The sequence below is a fragment of the Artemia franciscana genome, chromosome 6 (assembly GCF_032884065.1).
Source record: "Artemia franciscana chromosome 6, ASM3288406v1, whole genome shotgun sequence".
NCBI classification, from domain to species: domain Eukaryota; kingdom Metazoa; phylum Arthropoda; class Branchiopoda; order Anostraca; family Artemiidae; genus Artemia; species Artemia franciscana.
This window is the reverse complement of record NC_088868.1, coordinates 24,031,378-24,056,356: the sequence shown is the minus strand read 5'-3', so window position 1 is coordinate 24,056,356 and position 24,979 is coordinate 24,031,378. Positions and strand designations below refer to the sequence as shown.

Below are 24,979 nucleotides of genomic sequence, written 5' to 3'. Positions count from 1 at the left end.
TTCGTTTGCCAAGGCAATGTTTTATATTGACGATTAAAAAACGATTGTCTATCCATGTAAAAGTTACGATTTAAATTTTTTGGGGACTATTTTTTTTTTTTTGGGAAACTAACTATTTTTTGTCCTTCTTTTGCTGGGGTTCCCTCGACCAAAAGTTATGCTCAAAAGCATTTTGGAAAATATACCACACCATCAGAAAATCTTTAACACCGCATTTCCATGCAGAATGATCTTGAATCAAACTTAAGCTTGAAAAAAAATCCGTTTTTTTTCGCTGACCAGAATCTTCAATTCAATTTATTAAAAATATAATATTCATGATTTTCTCTACGTGATTCTAAAAAGTAAAATTTGTTGGGTTTTCCTGTCAATTTGATCCAGTTACACACGTTAAAATATAATAAAAGGAGAAATTTTTTTTTAATAAAACTATGGTTAAAGATTGCACAAGTCAACAGATGACGTAATTAACCGTTGAAAGAGATCGATGTTTTTGGCAACTGATTATGTTTTCTACTCAATACATGCTGAGAAAATAGCAAACTTGATCTTGAAGCTTTTGTGGTTTTCAAAACTAGACATTAAGGGAACCTGTTTTTTTAATATGTTTCACTTTATCAACAGTACAAGGTGATTGTTTTCTTTTTTGGCTGGCTTAGTGTTTTTAGTTGTTTTGAAGGGCAAATTAGTGAGGGGGTTAACCTACAAAAACCCCCCTGAAAATTATTTGAAATTTATGGAAATTGTGTTTCCAAAAATACCTTTATGCATGATAATATCGAAGCATCTAGGCTTTTCGTATCTTTGATTAAATAAAAAACAATTTTTTTAATTGCAAGTAAGGAGAGACATTAAAACTTAAAACTAACAGAAATCATTCCGTATATGAAATGGGTTGTCCCCTCCTCAACACCTCGCTCTTCAAGCTAAAGTTTGATTCTTTTTCACAGCTCTGCTTTTTAAAACAATAAAAGAAAAACTTTAGCGCAAAGAGTGAGGTGCTGAGGAGGGGTCAACCCCTTTAATATACGGAATAACTTGTGTTCGTTTTAAGTTTTAATGTCTTTCCTTACTTGCAATTAAAAGAACTTGATTTTTTATTTAATTTTTGAACGTTTTTGAACTAATGCATGTTTTGATTTTGGCTTGCTGCACATGAATAATTAAAACGAAATTCGCACATTATTTTTTTTTTGCTAAATGGCTTTCTCATAGTTTTGATCGGACCATTTTGATAAGAAAAGGGGTGGGGGAGGAGACCTAGTTGCCCTCCAATTTTTGGTTACTTAAAAATGTAGCTAATTTTTTTTATTTTTTTACAAACGGTTTTGTTAGTAATAAACATACGTATCTTACCAATTAACTTACGTAATTAATTTCTATATTTGTGTATCTTTATTACATATATGAGGGGTTCTGCCCCTCGTCAATACCTCGCTCTTTACAAAAAAGCTTGAAATTTGTCCCAAATCCTTAAGAATGACCCCTGAATCACAAAGGCCGTAGAATAAATAGTTGAAATCACTAAAAATGCTTTAGCGTAAAGAGCGAGGTATTTTGGAGGGGACAAACCTCCTTTTATACGTAATATTTTATGTTCGTTTTAATCTTTAATGCTGCTCATTACTTCCAGTTGAAAAAAAATTATTTATTTTCTTATTGTTTTTTTATATAATGCTAGAAAATCCTGCGCCCCCTTCATGGAAATTCTCTTTCCTCATGATAAATTCTCCCATGTAAAGATCCTCCCACATAACCCCCTTCTTCCAACCCACCCCCACCCCAACGCAAATAGTGCCCCGAAAATGTTTGTATACTTCATAATAACCATTACTATGTGTAAACCATGGTCAAAGTTAGTAACTTGTAGCCCCTCCTCCGGGGGCTTTGGGGGAGTAAGTCGTCCCCAAAGACAGCTATTATGTTTTCAACTACGCTGAACAGAATGGCTATCTCTTTCCTTGGTGACTTTGGGGGGAAATGTGCGTGGGACGGGGTATAGGTGCCCTCCAATTTTTTTTGTCACTTAAAAAGAGCACTAGAACTTTTAATTTCCGTTAGAATGAGCCCCCTTACGACATCCTTGGACCACTGGGTTGATACGATTACCCCTGGGAAAAAACAAACAAACAAACAAACACGCATCCGTGATCTGTCTTCTGGCAAAAATTACAAAATTCCACATTTTTCATAGATAGGAGCTTGGAACTTGTACAGTAGGGTTTTCTGATACGCTGAATCTGATGGTGTGATTTTCGTTAAGATTCTGAGACTTTTAGGGGGTGTTTCCCCCTATTTTCTAAAATAAGGCAAATTTTATCAGGCTCGTAACTTTTGATAGATGAGATTGAACTTGATAAGACTTATATATTTAAAATCAGCATTAAAATGTGATTCTTTTGATCTAACCATTCGTATCAAAAATCCGTTTTTAAGAGTAAGCCTTCTCAAGGTAGCTAAATTTCCCACAAAGAATTAAAGATAGCCAAAATCCTATTTTTGTGACGCTTTCATTATTCACCATATCAATGAGTTTTTTTCACAACCTGGAGAGACAGCTTATCTGGATCAGTCCTTAATTGTCCAACTTCTTATGAATGACAAGAGAGATCTGACTTTGCCTTCCGTTATGAACGAATGATCCTTAAAGACCGATTTTTCCCTTGTATGTCTCACTTTTTGCTAATGTTCCACAAAGCGCATTAGATACGCTCTTTTATTTTGGATACGACAAATCTACAAGGCTCGAAGTAAAACAAGATCTTTCCTGAATTTGTAAAAATTCCTACCCACAAATTCATTTTAGTCCGCAAAGAAACTACTTCGGATGAATTGGTCATAGTTACTGATTGCAGATTAATTCGTTCATACATGTACATTTTTCTACGTTTATAGGGTGAAAGGTCGTATCCAGGGGAAGAGGTTCAGGGTTTAAAGCCCCTCCCCCCAAAATACTCTCCGTCTCGTTAAAACGTAACAAAAATGTATATTACAAATTTTTGAAGTTCTTTCGTAGAGCCCCCGAAAAAATACCCTCCCCCCCGAACAAACTCCTGGATACGACCTTGATAGGTAGTAAATGTTTTTGCTTGAATAGTAAAATATTTTCACAACAACTAATAAAAAATGTTCATTATTTATGCTTGATAGGTTGCAAAACTTGTGGGCCTTCACGGGGGGCAGAAGGCCCTCCATTTCCTTAGTAGGCCAAAACTACATGAGAACTGAATAATTTACATGATTAACCATAAAGTTTGTCCCACTCACACAAGGATTTCACCTTTTTGACTTTACAGCATTTTTTCATAGAAAGTAACTGAAATAGTAAGACATGGAGATGAAAAATCATCGTTCTAAGCCGTTTTTCTTTTTAATAATAAATGAAAATAATTACTGTTTCTTTTATTAATCAAAATATTTAAACAAGTATAAACTATTATATTTGTAGACACTAATTTATATGTTATTTATTTGAAATTTCGGACTTTCCTGAAAAAGTTAAATTAAGTTCAACTTTTTTCCGACAGCAATAAAGTCAACAAAGTTATCTGAGGAAAACGGTTTATTAACTTTGTGGACAGCTTTATTAACTTTATTGACGCCAAGGGAGCCCCGCATAAATGGTACTTAATAGCAAAATTTTCAATATAAACATAAAATGTAATGTTTATACCACTCGATGGTTCGACATTTATTTTTGAGTCCCTTTCGGCATTATCTTGAGTCCTAGTCAAGGAAAGGAAAATGTGATACTAAAACTTCTCATACAGCCAATACTCTATATAAGAAATTATATGTCTCTGATATGAATCGCCCTGAAAGCACGTGGTGAAAATGCTGGGCTCCTTCCCAATTTAAAGTTTTGCTGAGAAAATTTCAAAACAGAATTTAAAAAAAAGGCGTTCTGTTTCTGTTTTGCTTAGACTAAGTTTGGACTGAGGAATTTATGCTCCACTTAAATTCCCAGTGGAGGTGGTTCAGAAATTAAATCACAAATTCAGACAAAACAAACTCACGTGCGAAGGTCAGAAAAAAAATCCATCACGTAATCACAGAACCTAAACACTTTTCTTGAATAATAGACGATCACCCGAAATTTTTTATTCTAGTTTCGTTTCAACCCAATATTTGTACATTCAACATTGCTGCTGAGCTCATATAATCTGTTCCATTTGAGAATTTCTGAGAAAAATAGTTGAAAGGAAACAAAAATAATAAAATAAAAAAAAATTTAATATTATTTAATAAGATATTTTGAATACTATTAGTAAAATAATAACATTAAAAATACCCAAAGCAGATGGTCTTTTGATGGAAAAAATCCTTTAATGTTGCGTTAACTAACAATATACCTAGAAACTTCAAGAACGATAATGCCTTCGGCGAGCCGCTCACGTGCGACATGCACGTGAGGTAAGATGTCCACTCACGTGCACGCCAGACCTGCACGTCCGCTCACGTGCAGGCCAGATATGAGACATTCTGGGTTAGCTGTTCAATTTTACTGGTCACTTTTCTCAAGGGTAGAGTTGCCGTATCTACCTAGAGTTTAATCGAGACACTCAAAGGGGGGGAGTGCTTGTACAAATGAAGTAACAAATATTTTTTAATACAATTGTTATGTATTTAGAACACAGTTACATGGACCTTTTTGCAGAAGGTGTTGGTACTGACACTGTGAACTTGTTTCCACAATTTTTGGTAGCAGTCAATTTCTTATATCATTCCGCTGGACCGACATCAGCAAAAACCTTCCTTCCGCAGTGGCTTTACTTCAGTACTTGAACAAAGACTGTAACAATATTTTGCAAAATCGACACAAAATTGGGTCTCGTCGGATGTCGAGATGCGAAGTGTGTAATAGTGAAAGAAAATATGATAATGTGATGAACTATAAACCAAGTGTTTTCTTTTAGTTTTACATATTCCTTCAGCTATGTGTGGGACCATCAGGGGTGGGGTGCATTTGTGAATGAATTGATTATTAAATTTGGAAGAGCATAAAGAGGGATTTGAGTAGTGTGTTCACCTTGTCCGTAAGTCAGTTATGAAATTTCGTAAATATTAAACAACTAAGAGAGAAAAAACTCAATAAAAAAGACAACAAACGAGACTTCGGCCAGTAGAGAGAAAAGATGAAAGACTAAAACAACGCGGATATTTCACCTGTATGCTAACTAGGCGTCATCAGCACAAGAAAAAGAAAAAGAAAAAACACTGAACTAAAAACAAATCAAACCACCACCAATATTAATCAATACAATAGTCGCAACTAATCCACGTAGGGAAAAAAAACTATTAGAGTTACTTCAAGGAGAACATCAAAGCAATATCAAAAGAATAGATTAGAGTAAATGGTTGTCAAGAGTTAAAGGGAGATGGACAGAACGTTTTTGAAAATGTGCTAAACCGAAATTGGATTGCAGGAAAAGATATACAGGAAAATCAAAAGTTTGTGATGCTTTGTTTGTGAAGAAAGATTTGTTTTGTGATGAAGAATTAGCTACAGTACTAAAACGACTCAAAAATAATAAGGCCCCAGGTGCTGATAGTGTGGTAAATGAGTTTCTTAATGTGGTGGCTAAATGCGGATTAGAAATACGTTACATATGATTATGAATATGATTTTTGAAAAAGGGGAAGCACCAAGCGATTTTCGAGAAACCCTAATTAAACCACTAGAAAGGTGACAAGAGTGAATGTGATGATTATCAAAGCATTAGCCTTGTCTCTGTGGTTAGAAAATTGCTTAGTAATATGATACTTTGTAGACAGAGAGATGCTGTAGACAAAGTTATAAGAGAAGAACAGCGCGGATTTTGAATGGGTAGAGGATGCGTCGACCAAATTTTCACTCTTAGGTTAACGATTAAGAAGTGTCTGAGTTATCAAACACCTCTGGTCCTCAGTTTTATAGATTATGAACAAGCGTTGGATTCAGCTGATAGAAGAGCTTCAGCGAAGGTCTTATCCTTGTATGGTATACCAGACAAATATATTAAAGTGATTAGTGCCATGTAGGAGGATTACACTGCTGCGATTAAGGTAGAAAATGAGGTTAGCAGATGGTTTCGTATTAAATCCGGAGTTAAGTAGAGATCATTTAATGGACTTTATTTTAAGAAGCACTGGAAAGGCAATGGGAGAAAACGGAATCAAATGGGGAGGAAAAACTTTCCTGGACTTGGATTACTCTGATGATTTAAGCATCCTAGATGAAACTGTGAGCAAAATGAATGAACTTCTACAGGTTTTGCGAGTTCAGGTCGCTAGAATAGGTTTGCAAATTAATGTTAATAAGACGAAGTCGCTAAGGCTAGTAATAATTGAAGATGATTGATCAGACGGACAGATTCTCTTACCTTGGTAGTATTATTAGTAAACATGGTGGGAGCAGTGAAGATTTTAAAAGTAGAATAGCCAAAGCTTAGGGTGTTTTTTCACAGTTAAAAAATTATAGAAAAATAGGAAGATAAGTCAACAAATAAAGATTAGAATATTGCTACAGTGATAACAGTGGTCAAATCTGGTTCTGAAGCATGAGTGCTCCGAACAGCGGATGAAGATTTACTAGATGTTCTCCAGAGAAATTGCCTACGGATTATTCTGGGTACTCGGCAGACTGACCGTATTTCAAAAAAGTTGACTCTATGAAAAGTTTGGTTCAACCCCACTTTCTTGGACTACGTGTGAGAAAGGTTGAGATAGCTAGAGCATGTTCTGCGGATGAAGGATAACACATGGCTGAAGATTGTCCGTGTCAGCCAACCGCCTAGGACTAAAAGGAAAAAAGGTCGTCCGCGGTTGGGTTGGAGGAAGTCAAATTGAAAGATTCAAGGGAAATTCCTCGGAGGGTATAAAAAGAGAGACTTTGAATAGATTGGGATAGAGGAGGAACGTGTGTAGCTGTGTTGGCCTCAGGCGGCTTGTTGTTGCAGTGAGTTGATAGCAGTAGTAGTGCTTTTCAAGAGTTCCGTTTCCAATATAGTGGTAATGTGGTAAAGTGCAAAATTTCCTCGTCAGATTTCACTGTTATCTAGGAGTCCCGCTAGTTTTGAGAACAGATGAATGAAATAAATATTAAAAACTAGCGAGAATGGCGATTCAGATGGTTTATTTCTTTTTTTGCTATCTGGTGTTTGTGCTAGAACAGAACATTAACACGAATCTGGCTTCTAGTGGTCTTACTATCTCCGTGAGTTCCAACCTATTCCGACCATAGGGATATTGAGAAAAATAAGGAATAGATTCTCGCTAGTTGTCACTTTTTATTTCATTCTTCCATTATATGATTTCTAACCCTGTGGAAGCACAATGTACTGATGGTCTGTTTGGCAAATACTGGGCCCAGGAATCGATCCCCGCTACTACAAGGATGGGTGACAGGCTTGCTACTTGTCCCCGTAAAAAAAAAACCCACCAACTGAAACGTCAGTTCGTGCCCTACGCACCACCAATGGCTCTGCAGGATATTTATCCTTTATTTTAATAGGTTTAATCAAACATTTAGTGTGGCTAAGGGTTAACTTACCGCATAATTTTACGAAATTTGGTCTCTAGCCTTTTTTCTATCTCTATAGTCTTGTCCACCCAGATCTTTAGCAAATCTGCCAGTTTTGGGTGATACACTATTTAATTGTTACTATTCACTTACGATATCGGCTCTTTTCAGAGCCCTATATCTATTATAAATGCTATTGTACAATAAATAAATATAGATAACATAATTGCAAGAAGAGCTTATCCTTCCCTTGCCAAATGGAAAAAGTTATGAGTATACTCCTGTCATTTCTATCCCACCGTATAGGGATCCAAAAAGTAGGGATTTGTCTTACCTTTCCAATTTTTTCTAAGGCATCCATCCTATGTTTTTTTAGTCAAGACCATTCACTTTCGTTTTCACTTGAATAATGGCTTGCAAATACTTTCACTGCTTCCACTTTCTCCTATTCTGTATTCAACACGCTCGTGTAGCTGCCCAGCTTACGCCCACTACTCGGCAGCCAATGCCGGGTTTAGGGCAAACCTTAAACTTGAAAAGTACAATGCCACGTTTCCCCTATTGAAATGACCAGCTCATAAAGGTGTTCATAATTACGGAGAAAAGGCGTCTAGTTTACTGAAGTTCGTATTTTAATAGTGAATTAAATAATTTTTGTTAATAATTAAATTAGTAAAAGCAGTTTTTCGAAGAAAATTGAAGATTAAATTCAATATTATTATAAGTTAGCTTATTTCGAAAAAAATTATATAGCAAGCCCAGATGGGATGAATTCGTATTTTGCGGTCAAAATTTTGAAAAAGATAAGAAAAATGGCCAATTGCTTGAAAAGGAGTTATCAACAATCTTCTATTAAAACATTATACGGTTGAAAACAAAATTGATATAAAACTGGCTAAAGAACACTTTGGCAAATAACAACACCGAATGAATAATAATCATTCGCTGAATATTGGGTCAAACAGTCATGCGGTACGGACGGTTAAAGAAAAAAAAAATACATAAGTCAACAGGTCAAAACACGTCAAAAGTATTACAAACAAATAAAGTAGTAAAGTTTATAAAAAGAAGGTCAACTAAAACACAATAGGGAGGAAGACAAGGGAACTGGCACAGAAGAAGGAAACAATTGGGATGTTGTGCAAATGCATTTTTATATGCAAAAAAGATTGGTATTTGACCAGGCCTCAATCACGTCCAATACTATTGTTTTTAGTAATAAATTATTCTGAAATTGATCAACATAAAGGCCATTACTGAATTACTTTAGATTATATCCGAATCTTTTGATTACACCTTTGAAATTATATATAAAAGGTACTATCCCAATCCCGCATATGGAACACGAAAGACCGCCTAAAAGCGATAATATACAAAGGCATACGCGTTATAAGTGGATGGGGGGGGGTCTTAATCTACTTAGCTAGTTAGCAAACTCTCTCTCTCTCTCTCTCTCTCTCTCTCTCTCTCTCTCTCTCTCTCTCTCTCTCTCTCTCTCTCTCTCTCTCTCTCTTCTCTCTCTCTCTCTCTCTCTCTCTCTCTCTCTCTCTCTCTCTCTCTCTCTCTCTCTCTCTCTCTCTCTCTCTCTCTCTCTCTCTCTCTCTCTCTCTCTCTCTCTCTCTCTCTGTCTCTCTCTCTCTCTCTCTCTCCCTTCTTCGTTAATTGTTCGTTATTTTATTTGCAAAACAAAACATTGGTATTTTACCAGGCCTCAATCATGTCTAATACTATTGTTTTTAGTAATAAATCATTCTGAAATTTATCAACATACTTTTTTAAGGCCTTTTCTGTATTACTTTAGATTATATCCAAATCTTTTGATTATATCTTTGAAACTATATATAAAAGGTAATATCCAAATCCCGTATATGGAACAAGAAAGACCACCTAAAAGCAATAATATACAAAGGCATACGCGGAATAAGGGGATGGGGGGAGTCCGTAATATATTTAGCTAGATAGCAAACTCTTTTCTCTCCTTCCCTCCCTCTCTCTCTCTCTCTTTCTCTCTCCCTTCTTCGTTAATTGTTCGTTATTTTATTTGCAAAAAAAAATTGTATTTGACCAGGCCTCAATCACGTATAATACTATTGTTTTTAGCAATAAATCATTCTGAAATTGATCAACGCACTTTTTCTGTTAGGCCATTACTGAATTGCTTTAGATTATATCCAAATTTTTTGATTATTCGTTTAAAATTATATATAAAAGGTAATATCCAAATCCCTTATATGGAACAAGAAAGACCGCCTAAAAGCGATAATATGCAAAGGCATACGCGTTATAAGTGGATGGAGGGGGGGAGTTGTCATTTGTTTTTATGGCTTTGAAACCGGTCTTCATAAATCGTACATTCTCCTTATTAAATCCTTAACATACTACACTTAGCATGCTTTCATCCCCATATCAATCCTAAGGGGATGCAGGGGTCATGTTAAACCTAAAGGTACAGTTTTGGAACTTTTCAACTATGCTAAACCAAATGGACCTCAAACTTTTGATTGAACAATTTTGGGTGGAAAAACAAAATTCAACATTTTTGGAGATAGGGGCTTGAAACCTCTACAATAGGGTTCACTGTTCGCCAATTCTAATGGTAAAGGTAAAAAAAAAGGTAAAGGATACGGCATTAGACTTTACAGTCCGTACCGGCGGTGCTGATCTCCGTTTCTTGGCCCTTCAGCCAGGAAGTGCAATGGGGGGTTGGGGCCAGCCATCCTGTGCTTTCGCACACCCTTCCCGTTTACCTTCCCCAGATTTCTCCAATTCTAATGGTATGACTTTAATTAAAATTCTTTGACTTTTGGGGCGTTTTCCTCCCTCTTTTGAAAATCAGGCAAATTTTCGGAGTTTCGTAGCCTTTCATTAGTAAAACTAAGCTTTATGAATGTTATATATTTGGAATCAACATAATAATCCAATCCTTTTTGAACATAATTAAGCCAATTGTACTTTTTTGAAACGTATTTACAAAATTATTTTGTTTCTCAATCTCTTCTTATGCATTTCCTTTTAAAAGTATCGAAAAATTGTTGTAACTAAAATACAAGTATTTTCGAATTTCCATTATTGATCCCTCTCCTCTTTGCAGTAAAATTCAAAGCCGACGACATTGATTGGGAAAGGACTTCAGAGATCTTGCATTTTGTTGCAATATTTATACAACATTCTGTTGCTTTTTACTGCTTTTGAACACATTCCCTACTTACATTGGGTGCTTTTTATGGAAAGTGAATTTGATATTTTGCTGTACTCACCCTGACCCCCGTCAAAAACTTGACCGATGGGCGAGCTTTTCTCTTTGCTATTGCCCGATGGGCGAGCTTTTCTCTTTGCTATTGCCAATAAAAATTTTGCTTTATTGATATATTCTTATATCCGCTCAAAACTGGTCCTTTGTCCGTGGATTTGATAAGTGCCACTGCTCATTATTCTCGCTTTTCTTATCCCTGAAAACCAATATTTTTTATGATGTAACCGGATTGTTACTATTGACAGGTCAGGTGGTTATATTGCAGTGTCTGGACTGTGATGTTGTCATCTAAGAGGCTGTCCCAATGAAATGGTGACATTAACCTTAAGGGTGACCCCTAAACCACAAAGGGGTTAATTAGAATAAATACTTCTTCTGAAATTACTAAAAGATCTTTAGCGTAAATAGCGAAATATTGACGAGGGGACGAACGACCTCATATACGTAATAATTTCCGTTTGTTTTAAGTTTTAATGTGGCTCCTTACTTTCAGTTGAAAAAACCGGTTTTTATTTAATTTCTTATCTTTTTTTAAATAACGCTGTGAAATTCAGCATCCCCTCCATGGAAAATTTCCTTCCCTTCCCCCATTAAAAATTCATCCATGAAAAGATCCTGCAACGCGATCCTCTCCCCCCCCCCCCCGATCCCTCCCACCAGAAAAAAATCCCCACTAAAAACGTCTGTATGCTTCCAAATAACCAATGCTCTATGTAAACAATGCGCAAAGTTTACAACTTACAGCCCTTCCCCCCGGGCCTGTGGGGCATTAAGTCATCCTCAAAGACATAGTTATTAGACTTGTCGACTATGCTGAATAAAATGGCTATCTCAAAGTTTTGATTGTGTGACTTTAGGAGAAAATGAACGTGGGAGGGGGCCTGGTTGCCCTCCAATTTTGTCGGTCACTTAAAAAGGGCACTAGAACTTTTAATTTCCGTTTGGATGAGCCCTCTCTCGGTATTCTAGGATCACTGGGTTGATACGATCACCCCTGGGAAGAAGAAAAAAGTAAACACGCATCTGTGATCTTTCTACTGGCAAAAAATACACAATTCCGCGTTTTTGCAGGTAGGAGCTTAAAATCTCTATAGGAGGGATCTATGATACGCTGAATCTGATGGTGTGATTCTACTTAAGATTTTATAACTTTTAGGGGGTGTTCCCCCCTTTTTTTCAAAATTAAGGGAAGTTTTTTTGGGTACGCAGCATTTGATGAGTATGATTAAACTTGATGAAACTTAAATATTTGAAATTAGCATAAAAACCCAATTTTTTTTATGTATCTATTGATATCAAAATTCCGTTTTTTAGAGTTTTGGTTACTACTGAGCCGGGTCGCTCTTTACTTACAGTCCGTTATTACGAACTGTTTGACAAAGGGCAAAGTTCACAACTTGCAGCCCTTTCCCCGGGGACTGTGAGGGATTAAGTCATCCTCAAAGACATATTTATTAGATTTTTTGACAATACTAAACAAAATGGCAATCTCAAAATTTTTATCGGATGATTTTGGGAAAAAATGAGCATGGGAGGGGGCCTAGTTGCCCTCCAGTCTTTGGTCACTTAAAAAGGGCACTAGAACCTAAATTTTCGTTCGAGTGAGCCCTCTCACGATATTATAGGACCACCGGGTCGATACGATCAGCCATGGGAAGAAAAAAAAAAACAATCAAATAAACACGATCTTTCTTAGATATGGAAAAAATTCCATATTTTAGAGGATAGGAGCTTTAAACCTTCACAGCGGGGTTTTCTGGCACGCTAAACCTGATTGTGTGATTTTCATTAAGATGCTGTAACATTTAGAGGTTGTTACCACTTCTTTCAAAAATAAGGCAAACATTCTCAGGCTCATAAATTTTGATGGACAAGACTAAACTTGGTGAAACTTATATATGTGAAATAGCATAAAAATTTGATTCTTTTGATGTATCTATTGTATCAAAATTCCTTGTTTTTAGAGTTTCGGTTACTATTAAGTCAGGTTGCTTTTTACTTACAGTTCGTTACCACTAATTGTTTGATATAAGAACGCTAAATCAATTAAACAAATGATGTAAAAGCTAGATAAGGTAAGAAAATTGGTTAAAGTTTCATGTTTTTGAATAGTAATACATTTGGAATATCTTTAGGTGGTTTCCCACTTTTTGCGTGGAAGGCCCCCAGTTCTTCCCGTGCAAAATAATTTTTCCCGTGGGAAGGACCGTCTAGGGCTAAGCGGAAGGCAGGTTGTCCACGTTTGGGGTGGGAGGATGTCATGAAGAAAGATTTAAAAAAAATGGGAACTTCATGGGAAGGTGTAAAGAGAGAGTCTTTGAATAGATTAGGATGGAGGAGAAGCGTGAGCAGCTGTGTTGGCCTCGGGTGGCTTGGTGCTGCAGTGAGTCGTTAGTAGTAGTAGTAGTAGTATTATAATCCAGGGGCAGCAGGGTATACCATAGGAGTGTAAAAACATCTAATGAAAGGAATTTAAAATCATATGTCAGAAAAACAAGGGCTGCCCCCTGTCCAGGTCAGGAACAACCACTACCATGAGAGTAGTATTCTATGTCTTAACTATCCACAACTTGAGGATTACTAGTGCTAATTTCAGTTTCCTATCCAGCCACTGGCAACCCTTCCCAGTGTTTGGCTATGAGTTACTATATTTTGTGGACATACTACTAAGCTTGGATAGACTGACAGTACTGGCGTTTCTTAAGGAGATAGATAGGACATATGATTGTAGGTGGATGCTGAGTGAAAGAATATAGTGATAAAACTATGTTGTGTCCGTGCCAGTGGCGGATGTAGGGACGCGGGGGGGGCGCACCCCCCTTGACATAGTGGTGGATTTGTGGTTGGGACCGCTTGATCTGGTTGGGGACGAAAGTTATTTTTTTAATTGGATTTTAATACTTGAGTTTTTAATAAGTTTCTAATTATTTCTTTTTGCAAATAAGTTTGAAACAAGGAATCAGTTACTTTGCGCGGTCTCTGTTAGATTTTACTAATGACACATACCACCATAAAGTATTCAGTTAAATTTAGGTTTATCAAGGGAATCTGTCCGTATTACCACAGAAGCCAATTTTGAGGCAAAATCTTCATTTCGTAACAACAAGGAGGGAAAATATAAATTCTAACCTCTTTTGGCTGTCGAAATGATATTTGACCTGAAAGGAATGGAACCAGGGCAGTTTTATTGCAACAGACTCTAAATAAACTTACCTGGGTGCCTGTAAAGCTTAAGGACTAAACAAGTACTGACGCTGTTGCTAATTTGGCATTTTAGGCATAATTTAGCGACCCTAAAAGGTCATTCCTACAAGGAAATCTCATAGTACAACTCCTTTTTTAGTGGCTATTTTTATCTTAGTCTCTTATTATCACAAAAAATCCCACTCCGACTCCTCCTGTCACTGACGCTCCAACCACACCTACCAGTCTTAACCCAACTACTTATTTACCATTATTCAACCTCGATTACTCACAACAACACGCATAGCCCCAATCACGACCATTCCAACCATGCAGGACCAGAACTATTGCTACAATGACTTCTCTTACAAATAGCATTTCTACCAAGACTACTCCAATTCAGATACTTTTGCCGCAACTACTAGCATCACGAATTTTACTGAAAAGTTATCGCATTTATTATCATTAACAACTATTCTTAAGCTTATTAGCTAACATTGCAACTCTCAATATGTACAAATTTCAGTTTGTCTATGAAACAGTTATTCTCTCGCGGAAAAAGCAAATAATTTTAGTATTCACACTGCTTCCGTGAATTCAATCTTGAAAATTTTACGAATTGTTTCCAATCCTTGGTTAAGCCCATTGTTGAACATAGCACTTGTGTTTTGTATTCCATGGAGGAGCACAACTGACCTAATCAAGGAGCAAGATCTTCGCGGGAGCTAAATTGACCTTGAACGTACTCAGTAATTAAAGGCTTATACAATGTTGGTTCTATTGTAATTTTTTTTTGTAATTTTTGCCACTATTTTTCAGCCTGACGCCTTAGCTATAAAATTTAATCCTAGTGGAAGGAATAACAAAAATAGTCAACATTATTTTGCTAATTGAGCGCATACAAATTGGAACTTACCTCCTTCAACTGTTGTTGATGCCAGTCGATGCCGTTATTACTAACACGTTTAAGAGTACCAATATCAACTCAAGATCACCTACCTACGATAAAGTGGGTATCTTAAATAATTCAAAGCCTTTACCCCTGATGCTGTTGGCCCTTTGACATTTGGGAGGGGGTCAGTTGCCCTATAATTACTGTCGACCCTCAAAAAGGGTACTTGGACTTTTAATTTGAAATCGAATGAGCCTACTCCCAAGTTTCTCCTATCACCAATACCACACAATTTTGCCCGGGAAAAAGTGTTTGGCCCTTTTCTTGTCGTTTGTCAGGCCTCGTTTTCAGGGGTATGGTGTTCTTTTTCTATTTTTCCTTCTGTCCTGAGTTACCTTAGCCCAAGGGCTTTAGGATGTAAGTTCCGAGCCGATCTAATTTTTCTTTTTTTTTATTCGGGTGGGGGGGGGGTGGAACTGTTATTTATCGTCATGGAAAGGTAGTGTGGTCTTCGAAAATAATTACAACAATCAGTTTCAAATTCATCCGAGACAAAAAAAAATTCACAAATTACCAGGCTCTCCAGCACCCTCATCCCTCCTATAACAAAATGTGTGATCCTTTTGATCCAAAGAACAATCCCTAAAATTTCGAGCTAATCACATAATTTAGATACTACAAGCCTTCTTTATCCACTATTAATTAAAAAAAAAGAAAATAAAAAAAGAGGCTCTTCAAAAAAACAAAAGAGCTAAATAAAACCATAACAGAGCAGAAATAAATTTATTCAATAATGCAAGCTTTAAAAAAGCAGAAATCACTGTCACTGACTAAATAAGACCCCAAACCAACACAATTTCAATGAATAAATCAAGTCAAACTTAAAGCGAACAAAAATTACCACGAACAGGAGTTATGCTAACGCCCTCTAAGTTTTTTAAAAGCCAGAGGACTTGTTGCGGCTTTACTGAAAATAATTAATATTCTGAGCTGTGTGTTTTTATTCGTTATTAAAATCAACAGCAATACAACAACAACAATATATATATATATATATATATATATATATATATATATATATATATATATATATATATATATATATATATAAATAATATATGCTTACAAATCAGAGCAGTACGACCTGCGCGCTTCCCTACCTCACAAAACATCTAAAAGGCTTGGATGTCATCTGATATTTTGAGAGTTTTGACATAGAAACAGTGTGGACGTATTTGGCAAAGACTAACAACAAAAAAGATAGAAAATCACCATAATAGCCAATATTACTGAAAAGAACTAAGGAAAGTAGAATGAGTATTTAGTATATATGGATATTCATTCCTGAAGTTTCAACAATTTTGGATATTTTAATATCATAAAAGACAAAATATTTACAATATATTTGGCTGTCAGTAAAGGTGAAATTGCCGCTTTGACTTTTAGAGGGTTTAGAAAGCGTTAGTCCTACGCCAATTTAACGTAATTTTTGTTCGTTTTAAGTTTAATGTGGTTATCCATTGTAATTTCTGCTGTTTTGAGCCTCATTTGTTTATTGATAGGGATTTCTAGTCGTTTTTAGTTTGAATTATTACGTGACTTTATTTCTGCTCGTCTTTGGCTTAATTTGGCTCTTTACTTTTCTTTGAAAAGTTTTTTCCGTGAAAAAATTTTTTCAATTACTTTCAATTCGTTTTTAATTGACATTATTTACTTTTATTGGTTAATAAAAGGAAAGTTTGTAAACTTTTTTTTTTTTTACAAGTTTTTGCTTAAAAACTAAGATTTGGCTTGCTATTCGTTTGGAGTCACTGTAACAGGAGACACATCAGTACAATTATAGGCAGCTTCTTTTTAGCGAATAGGAGTTATGAATCCATATTTCCAATTTTGTGGGTACTGGCCTGATATCTTAATCCTGTTGAATATTAAAGTTAACGGAGTGCTCAAAAATTCAAAAAAAGGCTTATTAAGGTCAACAGGAATATCGATTGGTGTAATACTGATCCTCTCCAGTTTCTTCAATTTGAACCGAACTTGGGATATAATAATAATTAATAATAATGTATTTGTTACCCGCTTGTTTTGACAATTTAAGCGGAGTAAAAACATTAAGGAAAGAAAGACAAAATAACACAAACAATACAATTAATACAGTCTAATCAAAGGTAAGGACCCAAGTGTTGATAGGCCTCAGCACCTAATCTAGCATAGAGTTTTTACAAACAAAAGTAATAAACAAAACTTTCGGATAATCTTTCTGATTTTTATAAGAACGCGGCAGATACAATAAATATTTACAATAACGAAAATACAATATTGTCATGACTGGGTAATAAATCTGCAGATAGAGCCAGAAGATCCTCCGAGATGAGTGATGGAGGTGACTGAACAATCAATACCAGGTGAGTACTTAGGCGATATGCAATTATCTTATCCAGCTCACCATAGCCAAAATCCATCCCAATATGAACTACATTTGTCATTTGCTTTACCCTTTTGTAATACTCTACAGGCTTAGAATTCAATAAATAAGATACTTCCTTTTGGTAGTATCCTGCCTCTGTCTGGCAGGCCATTCCTCTTTCCTGATTAGATAGCTTAGTGCTTTGATCTCTATTTCAGGAGAATAGAAATTGTACTACCTGAGAATTATTTCATGGAAAGCAGTGACCATTTCAAATCTTAATTTGATAAAGCAAGCCAAATCTTAATTTTTAAGCAGCAACTTGTAACAAAACTTTACAAACTTTCCTTTTATTAACCAATAAATGTGAATAATGTCAATTACAAACGAATTGAAAGTAATTGGAAAAACTTTTTCACGAAAAAAACTTTTCAGAGAAAAGTAAAGAGCCAAATTAAGCCGAAGACGAGCAGAAATAAAGTCACGTAATAATTCAAACTTAAAACGACCAGAAATCCCTATCAATAAAAAAATGAGACTCAAAAAAGCAGAAATAACAATGGATAACCACATTAAATTTAAAAAGAACAGGAATTACCGCAAATTGGCGTAGAACTAACGCTTTCTAAACCGTCTAAAAGTCAGAGTGGCATTTTCTCCTTTACTGACAGGAAAATATATTTTAAACATTTTGTCTTTTATGATATTAATATGTCCATAATTTTGAGACTTCCAGGAATGAATATTCTTATATATTAAATACTCATTCTACTTCCATTAGCTCTTTCCAGTAATATTGGCTATTATGGGAATTATCTTTCGTTTTTGTTGTTAGTCTTTGCCAAATACGTCCACACTGTTTCTATGTCAGAACTGTCAAAATATCAGATGACATCCAAGCAGTTTAGATCTTTAGTGAGGTAGGGGAGCGGGCAGGTCGTACTGCTCTGATTTGTAAGCATATATGATTTTCAATATATATATATATATACATATATATATATATATATATATATATATATATATATATATATATATATATATATATATATATATATATATATATTGTTGTTGATTTTAATAACGAATAAAAACACACAGCTCAAAATATAAATTATTGTCAATAGAGCCGCAAAAGGCCCTCTGGCTTTTAAGAAACATAGAGGGCGTTAGCATAAACCGTTCGTGGTAATTTCTGTTCGCTTTAAGTTTGACTTGATTAGTTTATTGTAAATTCTGTTGGTTTTGGTTCTTATTCAGGAAGTGACAGTGATTTCTGTTTGTTCGAAGCTTGCATTATTGAATAAATTTATTAATGCTCTTGTATGGTTTTATTTAGCTCTTTACTTTTGTTGAAGGTCATCATTTTTTTTTTTTAATTAATAGCGAAAAAAAAGGCTTGTAGTACCTAAATTATATGATTAGCTCGAAATTTTAGTGATTGTTCTGTGCATCAAAAGGGTCACACATTTTGTTACAGGAGGGAGGAGGGTGCTGGAGAGCCTTTTAATTTGTGAATTTTTTTGTCTCGGATGAATTTGAAACTAATTTTTGTAAGTATTTTCGAAGACCACACTGCCTATCCATGACGATAAATAACAGGTCAAACAGTCCCCCCCCCCCACGTGAATAAAAAAGGAAAATCAGATCAGCTCGGAAATTAAATCCTAAAGCCTTTGGGTTAAGGTGACCCCAGGGCAGAAGGAAAAATAGAAAAAGAACATCATCCACCTTAAAACGAGGCCTGACAAATGCCAAGAAAAGGGCTAAAAATTTTCCCTCGGCGACTTTGTGTGGTATTAGAGCTTTGAGAAACTTGGGAGTAGGCTCATTCGATTACAAACTAAAAGTCCAAGCATCATTTTTGAGGGTCGACAGTAATTACAGGGCAAACCAATCCCCTCAAAAATGTCAAAAGGCCCATAGCCTCAGGGGCAAAGGCTTTGAATTATGTAAGTTAACCATTTAATCAAAGGTATGTGATCTTGATTTGATACTGATACTCATAAACGTGTTAATACTAACGGCATCAACAACAGTTGAAGGAGGCAAGTTCCAATTTCTATGCGCTCGATTAGCAAAAGAATGTTGACTATTTTTGTTATTCCTTCCACATAGGACAAATTTTACATTTAAGGTATCAGGTTGAAAAGTAGTGGCTAAAATTAACAATTAAAAAAAAGCTAGAATCAACACTGCATAAGCCTTTAACTACTGAGGACGTACAAGGGCAATTTTACTACTGCGAAGGTTTTGCTTCGTGATAAGGTCAGTTCTGCTCCTACTAAATTAAGGTGAAGGCGACTTTAAACGTTTGGACGTTGTTGATAAGTACGCACGTGGCAAGTCTTTGATTTTGTTGATAGGCCAATGATTATAGCTGTCCATGGAATACAAAATACAGGTGCTTTGTTCAACGATGGGCTGAACCAAGGATTGGAAACAATTCACAAAATTTTCAACATTGAATTCATGGAAGCAGTGTGAAGACAACATTTTTTATTTTGTTCCGCCAGAGAATAATTGTTTCATAAACAAATTAAAATTTGTATATATTGATAGTTGCAATGTTTGCTAATAGGCTTTAGAATAGTCGTTAATATTAATAAATAGCGATAAATTTTCAGTAAAATTTGTCATGCTAGTAGCTGCGGCAAAAGTATCTGAATTGGAGTAGTCTTGGTAGAAATGCTATTTGTAAGAGAAGTAATGGTAGCAATAGTTCTGGTCCTGCATGGTTGGAATGGTCGTGATTGGAGCTAGGTGTGATGTTGTGAGTAATCGAGGTTGAATAATGTGTAAACAAGAAGTCGGGTTAAGAGTGGCAGGTGTGGTTGGAGAGTCAGTGGCAGGAGGAGTCAGAATGGGAGTTGCTGTGGTAGTAAATAGCCGCTAAAAGGGGAGTTGCACTATGAACTTTCATTGTAGGAATGGCCTTGTAGGGTCGCTAAATTTAGCTTAAAATGCCAAATTAGCAACAGTGTCAGTACTTGTATAGTCCATAAGCTTTACAGGCACCCTGGTAAATACGTTTAAAACCTTCTGCAATAAAACAGCCCTGGTTCCATTCATTTCGGGTCAAGCTGATTATTTATAATGACGTGTTACCTCTCTGCAGGGGCAACGCGTTAAGGAAGGAAAATATTTCCTAGCTTGGGCCTTACTGAACCCAGAGTGTCGTGCAATGAATAGCTTGATTTTAAATCTTTACGTATTAAATATTTAAATATTAAATATTTATTATGAAGCACAACTTACAAAAGGAATAGAATCATGAACAATTGTGTTTTAAGAAGTTAGGGTAGGAGTGGTGGTGGACAGTAAAAGTTTTAGGTCTCATAAATACGAGGAGGGGGCAAGATATGTCAAAGCTACAAGTGTCACAGTTTTTTTTAGTAAGTTACCTTAGGAATGTAAAATATAAATAAAAGGAACTTAATGCCAGAAAAAACTGGGGGAGCCGACCCCCCCCCCACTCACAGGCCAAGAACTGCCAAAGGTCATCAGGAATGCCTATCAAGGAAGAAGTTCTCCTAGGACTAGTCCTGGTTGGAATAGAATCTGTAGGAACATTCGGGTTGAGATAAAGCCAAGGCTGGAATTCCGATATGTCCGTGGATTCTAGGCCAACGACCTACTTGGCTCTTTGATAACCCCTACTTACTTTGGAGAGTCATTTAATTCAGGCTAAAATACAAAACTAATAAGAGCCTCAGTACGTGTGGGGTCAATAAATTTTTTTGTGCCAATAGATAAACGTCCACTACGTCAGCCCAGGTTTCATCTACTTCTTATGAAGCTGATTACTTACAATAATGTGTTTACCACTGTGCATACACGACAAGACAGCATGAAAAGATTCCTAGTTCCCTGCTTTACAAAGGACCTAGAATGCCATGAAAGTAGGAGTTTTTTGTGGGTCTTTGTGAATTAAGCTCTTTAACTTTATGAAATACAATACAAAAAAAGAACCTTGACAGTAATAAGGACAATGAGTAGCAATATTTCAAAATAAAAAGCAAGAGCTTTTGGTAAATGGCCTATAAAACACATCCCAGTGATCCAGTCGTGGCTGTAGGCAACATTCTCTCTGTTGAAAATCACTAGATTATATTTTTCTTGAACGTTCCCGTTCTTGTTTGGCGTTTGGCTAAATTTCAAAGCCTTGTCCGCGTCTACCCAACGGAAAGTCTCACCAATAAGCTCTTTTGTTCTGTTAATGCAATTGTATAATTTTTTGCCTAAGCGTTTGAATTAACTAATAATATATTTGTTTATATATTTTTACAAAAAAATATATTTTTAGATTTATAAATCCCACAAAATTTGCTTGGGAGAAGGGTGAGACTAAATTCCTGTTAAGGTCCCAAAATCATACAAGTTCATGAACAAACTATAAATAAACGACTCGGCTCAATAGTAACCGACACTCTAAGAACGGAATTTTGATATAAATAGATACATCAAAAGAATTAACTTTTTATGCTGATTTCAAATATACATGATCCATTAAGTTTAGTGTTACCCATCAAAAGCTACCAGCCTGAGAAAATGTGCATAATTTTCGAAAGGGGGGAAGCTAAACATTCAATGACATGAACACTGCCTTCGGATGGTTTACTAGCTTATCCCTTCAGGCGAATCTTAATTTTTTATTCTGAACATTTCGATTTTTTGGGGGCTTGGTACTATTTTTGGCTTAGAATTGATTCCTTTGGAGTGTCGAAAAAATTCAAATATTATGACGGTCCATATGCGAATCCAGAGGTAATAGCACCCAAAGAGAAAACAAGTCTGAAACTAATAATTTATGACGAGGGGATTTTCTAACTTATGGTAATGGTATAACATTACCTGTTGATATATCCTATTGCCATGTTTCTGGTAATGGCGTTCGATGGAGGGTAAAAAGAAGAAAAGAATACTCTTCTACCAATGTCATAAACCATATCTTGCCCAAGTGCCGGGATTGTTACCAGTGGAATAATAATATGGTAATTAACAAAGAAATATTAGGAAAAATAAAAAGGACATTGGATGATAATATCACCTGGGGATTAAAGACAATTCAATAAAACATCAGTGAACGTTAATGGTACCATTGGTACTTTACAAATAGATACCATCACTGAAGAGAATAACGGCAATGATGATTTGTGTGATAAGCTTGTTGGTGCAACCATGTTAAAAGTTGTGCATGACCCTGAAATAAAATAAGAGCCATATTAAGATTAAACCTGACGAATTGTTTTTTGGAGTGGATTCAAAACATTCAAATTTTTATGATGGTAATAATAACGTTTGGCAATGATGGCAGAACCGATTCTATCAACATATGCATGGTGATGACACAAAAAATAAGTTAAGAACAAATAACAAAAAACAAAAAAAGAATAAAAATAAAAAAACAAAAAATAAAAGAATAAAACAAATAAAAATCAAAAATAGTAAAAACTGAAATGTATTATTCAAAACATCTAATATTTTCATCAAAATATGACTTTTAATGGTATTTTTTGGAATATGAAATGATAGTAAATCATGCCTGATATTTTTAAAATCTTATCAGGTATTTCAAAAGTGCATTGATCTCCAGGAGTGTTTTATAAAATTACTGGATAGAGAAGTCGCTTGTGCAATGCATGCCCGTTTGATGAAAATCATTACGTAATTATTGGCGAACAAGATTTTTTCTATGCGACTGCCACTGTGGCACTCTGTGGCTGGTCATCGACAGGCCACAAGTCAAGATGAAATATTTCAAGAAAGTGTGTGTTCAAGATTAAGTTGTCGTAGCATTGAATGTTGACAAGAATAAATATTTAAACTATGAAACAAGTGCTAGTGCTAAGACTATTGGAAATGTTTACGTGCGTTATCATGACAGCGAGAGATTAGACTCCTTCGAAGTATCGAAAAAATTTAACTCTTATGACGGTGGGTATGCAAGAGTAACATTTCCAGAGTTGATATCAGTCAAAGAGAATGCGAACGTGAAACTAATAGTTCATGACGAGGGGAAGCTTCTAGCTTATGGTTCTGGTAACATGTTACCTATTGATAGATACTATCACCCTCTTTCTGGTATTAGTATTCAACCGAAAAAGGCAAAAGAAGGGCCTAATGCTCTACAGATACTATAAACCATATCCTGTCTACATGTCAAAACTGTTACGTGTGTAAAAACAGTGTTGTGATGCACAATGAAATCGCAAGTAAAATAAAAATGACATTAGCGGATAATATCATAAAGGAAGTTAAAGACAGTTCAACGAAAAGAAAACCATCGGTAAACGTTAATAGTATCATTGGTATTTTACCAACAGATACCATCATTGAACAGAATATTAGCAATGATGAAATGTGTGATGAGTTCGTAGATGCAACCAGGTTAAAAGTTGTGTATGACCTCCGAAATGAAATAACTGCCTTGTCAAGATAAATTATGATGGATGAATTATTTTTTGGAATGGATTCGAGACATTGAAATTGTTTATAATGATAATAATATCATGTAGTATTGTGGGTGACATTATTTATAAAAAAAATATTTCATTGAAATACTTTGTTAAGCTTCCAATATTTTTTTATGTACGCTAGCAACCCCATCACTACAATGTCTGTTCAAAAGTTAGAGATGCAGGAAAAGGAATTTTCAGACCCAGACACTACTATCAGGTTCAAAATTAAAGTACTAGAGTCTGCATTAGATGGATAGGGTTTTTACCAAAGTCTGAGAGAGAGATGGACTTGGTTCTTTTTAGAGTTAGAGACATATTAAGTGGAAAGTTATCAAAATTTAGTCAGACACAATACTACTACCAGGCTCACAAGGGGTGTACTACATCCTGAAATATATGGAACATAGGAGACAATCCAAAACACACATGGAGACACTTCAAAAAGATGTATGGGATCAAGAAGCTATATTGAAAATTATATTAATTTTTGCCTGAAACCATCGAGATATACCTCTCAGACCTTACTGTCATAAGACGACCGTACTGCTCCTGAACGAGAGGATGTTAGACTAAGGACGTTCTATGGAAGGTGGTCAAACGATTTCATTGATACCAAAAAAGTTTAAAGAGTTGGATTCCATTTTAATGGACACAGTGATGAGGCTCAGTTTGCTTTTTGTTCAGGTGCGGTCGGAAACTGGGAAAAGGGGGATGAGCCTACAGAGGAACATAGAAGGCAATTCGAAACATGTCCTTTTCTTATGAGTTGATGTGGGAAACATTCAAGCGAAACCATCTTCATTATCTGGAGGCTGTGATATTTGTGAGCCATACATGGAATCAAGAAGCTATAGTCAACCTATAATAATATTCGTCTGTAGCGACCAACATGTGCCTCTCAACCTTTATTATTACAAGAAAAACGTACTGCTCTTAAACGAGAGGATGTTATATATGGAACATAACATAAGCCGTTGTTACTAACCATAACATAACCCGTTGTTACTAAGGACTTTTTATTCAAAGATATTAATAAGGTGTAATATTTTATGCGTCATTATTGTAATAAAAATTGTTATTTTACATCGTGTTTTTGTTTCCTTTATTTGTTAAGGATACTATTTTTTAAGACAAAGAAACACTTTTTTTCTTAACAAGATTCGATCGATATTTTTGAAATAAGAAATGAAAGTGCTATGTGTATGGTGCTCATTATTTTTTCGGTTAAAGGCGAACACATATGTTGATAGAATCGGTCATGCCATCATTTCCAAACGTTATT

General features: G+C 35.5%; 2 protein-coding genes across 3 annotated transcripts in view; one reads left to right on the top strand and one right to left on the bottom strand.

The window, feature by feature from the left end:
* The window catches only part of LOC136028222 (uncharacterized), a 208,269-nt gene that overhangs the window by 69,413 nt on the left and 113,877 nt on the right, over positions 1–24,979 (bottom strand). Inside the window, exon 1 of one of the 2 annotated variants that reach the window (XM_065705944.1) lies at positions 7,836–8,005. The exons of the other annotated variant lie outside the window; for it this stretch is intronic. Within the exon in view, the coding sequence (XP_065562016.1) occupies positions 7,836–7,862 (27 nt within the window). The 5' untranslated portion in view covers positions 7,863–8,005. Of the gene's footprint in view, positions 1–7,835; positions 8,006–24,979 lie in introns of those variants that run through there. 2 annotated transcript variants of the gene reach the window in all.
* LOC136028221 (tumor necrosis factor receptor superfamily member 16-like) overlaps positions 1–24,979 on the top strand; it is a 118,265-nt gene that overhangs the window by 2,855 nt on the left and 90,431 nt on the right. The window lies entirely within an intron of this gene.